General features: G+C 63.8%; 1 protein-coding gene across 1 annotated transcript in view; it reads left to right on the top strand.

The window, feature by feature from the left end:
* The window catches only part of ADGRB1 (adhesion G protein-coupled receptor B1), a 73174-nt gene that overhangs the window by 42957 nt on the left and 22327 nt on the right, over positions 1-7890 (top strand). Inside the window, exon 19 of the mRNA XM_012647947.1 lies at positions 6482-6585. Within this exon, the coding sequence (XP_012503401.1) occupies positions 6482-6585 (104 nt within the window). The remainder of the gene's footprint in view (positions 1-6481; positions 6586-7890) is intronic.

The following is a 7890-nucleotide window of genomic DNA, read 5'->3' on the forward strand; positions in this document are numbered from 1 at the left end:
CGGGGCAGCCGGCGGGTGGGCAGCCGCCGGCTCCTTCCCTGTCCCTGAGGGGTCGCAGCGCCCAGCAGCCACCGGTGGCCTGGCCAGCCGGCCGTGCACCTCTGAGGAGGGTGGTGGGAGCCGAGTGGGTGGCTGTGTGGACTTGGGAACTGGCAGGGGAGGAGCCTGGACCCCTGGGAAGTGACTGATGGGTGGGCCCCATCTCCACTCTCCTTGGAGGCCTGGGACCTTGGAGAGAGCTGGGTCCTCAGGGAGAGAGACAGGTTGGGTCCTGAGCCCTGGGGCTGGGGAGGGCACCGCCTCGTGGAGGGACATACACTTGGTGGGTCCTGGCCTACCAGGGGCAAGGAGGCAACAGGAGCTGCCACCTTCCTCCAGCTTTTCCCACCTACTCCACGCAGAGCCTGGCCTGCGGAGGAGGTGTCCCGCAGCAGGGGTCCTGGCCCAGGTCCACAGCCCTCCCCAGACAGGCCTCATCTCTGGGCCTCCTTTTTGTTCCTGGGATTCTTGTGGGGGCTGCCGGTTTCTATGGTGACAGCCAGCCTTCAGGCTGGGGCCCTGGGTGCTGGGCCCTGCCCACTGGGGCTGGTGGGCTCTCTTGCCCTAGGACCAGCGGGGCTACACCCCCCCAGCAGGCCGGGTCCCTGTGCCACTGAGCCCCTCACCCTAGACCTCATGTGGAAGGAACTTGGGCAGCGAGTATGCAGGGCCCACTGGGGAGGGGGACTTGGCCTTCCCGAATGTTTGGGGGTGGTGTAGCTTGTCCCTCAGGTTCCGTGCAGAAGACAGCTCCAGGCCTCTCTGAGAACATTCCAGCCACCCCTCTTTGTTCTCTGGAAAGTGGGGACAGCAGGTGACATTGTTAGCTGGGGTCTCCCACAGTGTCAGAGCCAGATGGGACCCTACAGGCCATTGCCACTAAACTCCATTGACGGGCAGGGACACGGAAGCCGGGAGGAGGTCTTGCTCAAGGTCTTGGGGCACATCTTGGCTGGCCGTGACTCTGCTGCACCCCCTTAGGCTGTCCCCTCAGGCGAGACTGTGGATGTCGCTGGCCCTGCGGCAGCAGCCAAAGCCATCCTGGAGGCTCCCTGAAGGAGGTGGCTTTCTGTGTAGGTGGTCATCGATGTTAAAGCTGCAGACTCTCATTGCACGGCCTTCCTGGGGCCCAGCCTCGGGCTCTGGGTAGCTGCTCTTCCTGAGGGTGTGGGAGGAGCACCTGGGGCAGGAGAGGACTGCGTGGGATGTGTTCCACCTCCTCCTCTTCTCCTCGCTTGGTGTCTGCCCGTGGGAGGTCATTGTGGGAATCCGGAAACACAGGGTTGTGTCTTACACACTGTGACCCTGGCCCAGCCTCGAGTCCTTCTGAGCCTCCGTTTCCTCACCTGTAAAATAGAGGGGACCCTGTACTACCCAGGGGTGGCTGTGAGGAGTGAACCAGATGACATGGGGAGAACTCCTGGAATGGAGCAGTCCTTCGTCACCAGGGCTGCGCTCTGGAGTGGCCTGGCTTGGACAGCGTGTTCAGAGAGGGGCTGTTGGTTGAGCCGCTGGTGCTAGGGAAACTCCAGGAAGCCTTTCCAGGAAGGCTGACCTGCGCCCAGCATCACGGGGAGATCGGGGCCGCTGCCCTGTGGGGCAGGGAGGCCGACAGGCAGAGTCCCGGCTTTGCCAGGGGCTCCTGGCATCGGCCCAACCCACCCACGTCAGTTCACAAAGGCGGATGCTGCCGGGTGCTGTCCCAGATGTGGCAGCCGGGGCTGGGGCACAGTAGCTGGCAGCATGGCCTCACAGAGCCCCAGTGTCCTCACCTGTGGGATGGGCGAGTGGCCGGCTCTGCCTGGTTCTGTGGGGCCCTCAAGGGCAGACTGAGTCTGGCTCGGTTTGGACTCCAGCTGCCGGCCCAGGCGTGAGCTCTTCGAGCTCAGGAAGGAGGCAGGGTGGGCACAGCCTCCCGCAGGGGCTGCGTCAGAGCTCCCCGGGGTCTCCCTCTCCTTTCCCACACCACCTCCCTGTCCCCGGCAGCTCTGGCCCTGCTGAGGGCTGACCCCCTAGACGCTGAGCACAGAGGGACCAAGTGGAGGGGAGGCTGGCCTTGTGGTACAGCCCGTTACTGACTTGTTCCTCATCCTCTGTGTGGACCCTCCGAGTGCCTAGGGCCACCTTTACGGGACACCAGGTCTGATGCTGGGGCAGAGTTGTGCACAGACAGGCCTGGGCTGAAGCAAGGCTGGGGCTTGGGCTCTGGGAGCTCAGCAAGAGCCTCCTTCCCACCTGGGCATGGTTTAGGGAGCAGCGCACCAGGAGGTTTGCAGTGGGGTCCTGAGGGGTGTGTAGGAGTTCACCATCTGAGCTCTGCAGGAAGGATTACAGCCATCCCAGGGAGGGTGAGAAAGGCAGGATGCTGCCCCGCCATGGGAGTGGGAGATGGGCGTGGGGCTCAGTGGGCAGGGGAGGCAGAGACATAGGCACCATCAGCAAGGCCTGGGGCCAGTGGAGGGGCTTGAGCGTCCTCCTGAGGGCAGTGGGGAGGGCAGGAGGGGAGAGAGGATGGCGTTGGGTCTGGGTGCCAGAGGGATACCAGCAGGAGTGAGGGGAGAACAGCGCAGCCAGCAGGCAGCTCACCCCCAGGCTGAGCTGGGCTGGCGTGGGCCTGGCTGGGCTTGGATGGCACCTTGGGCATGGGCACTTGGGTCTGAGTGGGCAGAGGCTATGGGCATCCCAGGGACAGAGTGGCCTCAAGGGACTGCTGTCAAGAACAAAGGCATGAGGCGGTGGTCGAGATGGGGTGCGGTGGGCACACCCCAGCGGCAGGACTGTGGAGCGAGGGGCTTAAGACAGTCCCCCCCAGAGCTGGGCTTGGAGCCAGAGTGTCGGTGCAGATGCTGGCTGTGCCGCTATGGGCTGCGGCTGCCGGAAGGCTGAGTAACCACTCTGAGTCACACCTGTGAGGGGGACGGTGACACCTGTCCCAGAGTGTAGTGGGGATTGAGCTAGGTGAGCTATTTATGGCGCTTGCGCAGCGGCGTGTAGTAAACAGTCTGTATAGGGCAGTTGTCGTCGACATTACTCCTGTCATGTGCCTCAGACTGTGTTAGTGGGTTGTGACCAGGGTCAGAGTTCATTTGAAATCAGGGTCAGGGCTTAGCATGGCCCTGGGGTCAGGGTTCAGTGTATGACCAGGGTCAGGGCTCAGGGTGTGACTGAGATCAAGACTCAGCGTGTGACTTGGGTCAGGGTTCATTGTATGACAGGGTTCAGGGCTTAGTCTAGACTGGAGTCAGGAACTCATTGTGTGGGTGTCTGGGGGCTGTAGATGGCGTTGGAGCGGTGACAGGACGAGGGTGGCAGGCACCGTAGGATGGAAATCAGTCTTTGGGGGCACAAGGTGCATAGCGGGCTGGGGAGACTGGCAGTTGGGTCTTCGTGTGCTGGAAACCGGCAATAACCGTGTAAACAGCCAGGAAAAGGGTGGAGGGCACCAGTGCCCTAAGGGGGCCAAGAGGAGGCGCTGGCAGAGAGCGAGCTGGGTCAGAATGAGATCAGGGGCCTCTGTGGGTGGTGATGTCCACAGTGGGAGGGGGGCCAGCCCCATGAAGGTCAGGGAAGAGCATGACAGCGGGATCAGCATGTGCAAGGGCCCTGGGGTGGCCCTGAGCCTGGCACGGGAGCTGGTCTCTGCAGGAGGCCGGCCTGGCTCTGCCTCCTCTCTGTGTGAGCTAGGGCCAGTCTCTCGCCCTCCTGAGGAGTCCTGGAGTTCTCTGACACCCCTGCCTGCCCAAGCTGTCCCTTGTGCCCTCCCTCCATCACCCGGAACCTGCGGAGCTGGGGCTGTCAGGGGTGAGTGATGAGCCAGGCGGGAGGAGGAGGGAGCAGGCAGGCAGGTGGGAGGGCCGGCGGGCTCTGGCTGCCAGGCCTAATGAGGGCAAACGGAAGCAGATGGCCACGGAGATCTGGGCTGGAGCCAGCCATGGAGCAGGCGCGAGCCACTTACTCAGCCGCCCATGACCTTCGTGGATGGCCGGCCGTGGGCCAGCCCAGTGTCTTGGAAACATTTGCTGGGGTCACGCTGCCCCCTACCGTCCCTATCTGACTGGCATCCTCCTAGCCCTGGGCCTCAGGTTCTGCTTTGGTAAAGTTTCTGGGTGATGGGCCTCTGGTCCCAGGAGCCACCGTTTTGAGGCCTGAGCTCCAGGCTGTGACATGCAGAAAAGTGCCTAAGCAGAGTTCCCTGTGGGAACTGTGGGGGACAGCTGAGGTAGGCAAGGCCACCTGACTCGCAGTCTGGGTCTCCTACAGAGCCGAGAGGCCTGAGGTAATCAGAGGGGCCTGCCTGGAGGTGGCGGCTTTCGAGAGCCTAGTGGGGGCGGCAGTGCTTCTGCATACAGAGGAGTCTGGCCCAGTTCCAGGGAGGCACAGCTGGAGCAAAGGGCCCAGTATGTGGGAGGAGCCAGCCTGGCACTACGGCCCAGGGCGAGGGCCAAGTGTGGGGGTATCAGGTGCTTGTCTGTGCTCGTCGGGTGTGTGGCCTGCATCACCCCGAGGAGGAGCCCAGGGGCTACCTCAGGCCTCGAGGGGAGGGGGGCAGGGGGCAGAGCACCCAGAAACCGGGGGCGGGAGGTCCAAGCTGGAGGCAGGGGAATGGCCGGTGGGAGAGAGGCCCTCACACAACAGGGGCTTCGGAGCCCCCCCCCGGAGCTCCACAGGCACACTCTGATTCAGGGTGGGAAGCCACCCCCGAGGCCTTGCACGTGAGCCGTCAGCAGGCCGCTGGGCCCTGTGGGGGAGGAGCAGGGGTGCTGAGAGCCTGGGGGAGGCAAGGTGCACCCACGAAGGTGGAAGGACTATGAGCGGACCCCAAGTGCTGGGGGAGGCAGCAGCGAGGGCCGCCCACGGAGCTGGGCGGGATGGGTGGGGCTCACGGACACGGAGGGCACTCAGCTGCAGGGACAGGCATGGGGCCTGGGCTGGAGCGATAACACCAGAAGGGCCTGGGAGGCAGGGCTGGCTGCCTGGAGGAGGTGGTGCTTCCGGCTCCAGAAGGGAAGTGCAGAGGGGGCGGGTGGAGGGCAGGGGCAGCATGGCTGAGGGAGAGAGTGGGCTGGGACAGGCCCTGGGGCTCATGGGTTTTGGGCCCGCAAGAGAGAAGGGCTGCCAGGGAAAGGCTGTCAGGCTTCAGGAGCCCATGGGGTGGGAGAGTGTCTCCTCCATAGCATGCCAGAGTCAGCGGGGTCTGAGAGCTGCTCTGTAGGCGGCAGACCCGGGGCGGGGTGGGGGAGCCCCTAGGAAACCCTGCTCCCCTAGACGCTGTCTTCCTGCCCGTCTCACCTCCTCACCGCAGAGCTGCAGGGCCTCAGGCCAGGGGAGGGTTGTGGAGCTGTTTCTCTTTAATCCCCCCAGCTATCTCTGAGCTCTGCACTCGGCCAGGCCTTCCTTCTGTCCACCCACTGGGTGGTGTGCCCTAGGCCTGGGGGCGCAGCGAGGCTCACGACTCGGACCACAGGCGGCGCAGTCGCGCGGGCGAACATGTCCGTGCAGAAGGAGGGCCAGCCTGGCGTGCTCAGGCTGCGCTGGGCTTGCAGAAGGGAGCGATGCGGTCTGTCGCTGGCCCAGGGCCCTCTGAGGAGGGGACGAGCTGGGATTGGAGTGGCCAGAGGCACAGCCACGGGAAGATGGGGAGGTGTATTCCAGGCAGGGAACTGCTGGTGCAGAGCCCTGAGGTGGGGCCCGGCTGGTCTTGGCAGGTGAGGCAGAGCTGGCAGGTGGGCAGGGCCAGCCCAGGGGCCTTTGTAGAGCCAGGTGGGACATGCGGACAAAGCCGGGGGCAGGGAGTCAGGGAGGGTCTGAGCAGGGCAGAGAGGTGGCTCTGGTGGCATTTCATAAAACGCTCTGGGAATCTGGAGGGGCAGGCTCGGAGGCTCGGCCCCAAGGGCTGTGGGGGACGGTGAGACACACAGCCCCTGCCCCAGCAGAGGCGTGGGAGGGGCGAGGTAGGACTTTGGTGCAGGGGTGTTGGGGTGACATGTGGGCTGTGGGGGGCAGGTGGGAGTGGAGTTTCAGGTGCAGGTGGATGCGCAGCAGAGGCTGCGGACTCTATCTCAGGTGGGGAGGGACGTTCCTGAGGCAGGGCTGGGCCTGGCGCCTCCCTGACCCACTGAGATGTGGGGGGTTGTGCTTTGAGTGGGGGAGTCCTTGCCGTGATGGAGACAAAGGGCTGGTCGTTGGGCACATGACTGTGATTGCACCAGTGTGGGGGTGAAGGCCCCGCCCTCAGCAAAGGACAAGAGCTCCCAGAACAGAAGGGGACAGCCCAGAAAAGAAGTTCCTCGGGGGTGCTTGGTGTGTTCTGGAATCATCCTCTGCAGGAGGCTGGGGGTGGCTGAGGGGCGGGGCGGCAGAGGGGAGGTTCCACACCAGAGAGGAGCCTTGGGTCTCCCGGGCCACCACACCTCACTCCCTGCTGTCTCCCCGGAACCCGCAGAACATGGAGAAGGCGACCCTGCCATCCGTGACGCTCATCGTGGGCTGCGGCGTGTCCTCACTCACCCTGCTCATGCTGGTCATCATCTACGTGTCCGTGTGGAGGTGGGTGCCACCCGGGGAGCCCTTGGGCCTGAGCTCCGTCCCCTCCCTCCCTTCTTGTCTTCCCAGCCACCGCCACCAGCAAGGCGGCACCCCGCCTCCACCTCTGCCACTGACCCCAGCCCCACAGCGACCACTTCCATGGTCCCCAACCCTGGTCCAGGGTCCTGACAGCTGCTGCCACCACTCGAGCTGTGCCCACGCTGTGCAGCACAGAAGCAGGGTCTCAGTTTGTGCTGTCCCCTGAGCATATTCCCTGGCAGATGCCAGCCCTGAGCTCACCCGCAGCTGGAACACGCCCATGCTGCCTGACTTCCCTGTCTGTCCTCATGCCTGCACCGGCAAGGCCACAGCCTTCCTTGGGGCCCAGGGCTAGGCCTCAGGACCCAGGGACTCAGCCCTGTTCCCACTGCAGGTGCTGTCTGTCCCGAATGCCAGCCTGTGGGTTTTCGGGGTCCCACTGGAGCCCGGGGAGGTGTGGAGAGACGTGCAGTGAGAACTTGTATTTGAGCCAGTATCAAGCCTGGGTGTACAGGCTCCCATGTGAGCACCCAGGCCCAGGCGTGTGTGTGACTGCTGGCCTGTGCCGGCCAGGCAGGTCCTGTCCCCTCTCCTGCTTCCAGCCCTGTTGAGTAGAATTTTGGAACAGGGCGTGTGAGCTCAAGGTCACTGCCTGGGCAGCTGCCCACAAGACCTAGCTGGGACTCTGTGTGTCCAGAGGATGTGCGGCTGCTCTGGTTCCGCGGGCAGCGCCGATGTCAGCCGATAATCGGAACTGACGCCTGGCTGCTGTCCAAGGTCGGGCAACAAGAGGTCGATGTGACCAGCTGGGGAGGGGCAGCCTGAGCGTTCCTGGTGACCCATAGTGGCTAACAGCAGGTGCCCTCAACTGTCCTCCCTGAGGACAGAGCATCCAGTGCTCCCCCACTGGGCTATGCAGGGGGACATGGCCGTTTCCTCTCCCTGGGCCAGCCCCTCCCCTTAGGGCCTCAGTTTCCCAAAACATCTGGAGATTAGGGCTCTGGGAGTGAGGGGCTCCAAACTCTAGCCCTGATGTGTTGAGGTTTTCAGGAGATTTTATGCCTACAGTTTTCAAAGTGTCTGCCTTGCCGAGCCCTACTGGCCATCACTGCACCCCAGTGAGCTGCAGGCAGGGACTGTTCTGATGGTCCCATGAGGACATGGGAACCCAGAGAGAGGACATGACCTGTCCAAAGTCATGCAGCACATCAGAGCCATGTAATATCCCCTGAAGCTCAGGCCTGTACCCTCTGTGCCCTAGCTGTGTGGATCTCACTCCCAAGGGTT

Source organism: Propithecus coquereli, unplaced genomic scaffold (assembly GCF_000956105.1).
Source record: "Propithecus coquereli isolate 6110/MARCELLA unplaced genomic scaffold, Pcoq_1.0 Scaffold28, whole genome shotgun sequence".
NCBI lineage: Eukaryota > Metazoa > Chordata > Mammalia > Primates > Indriidae > Propithecus > Propithecus coquereli.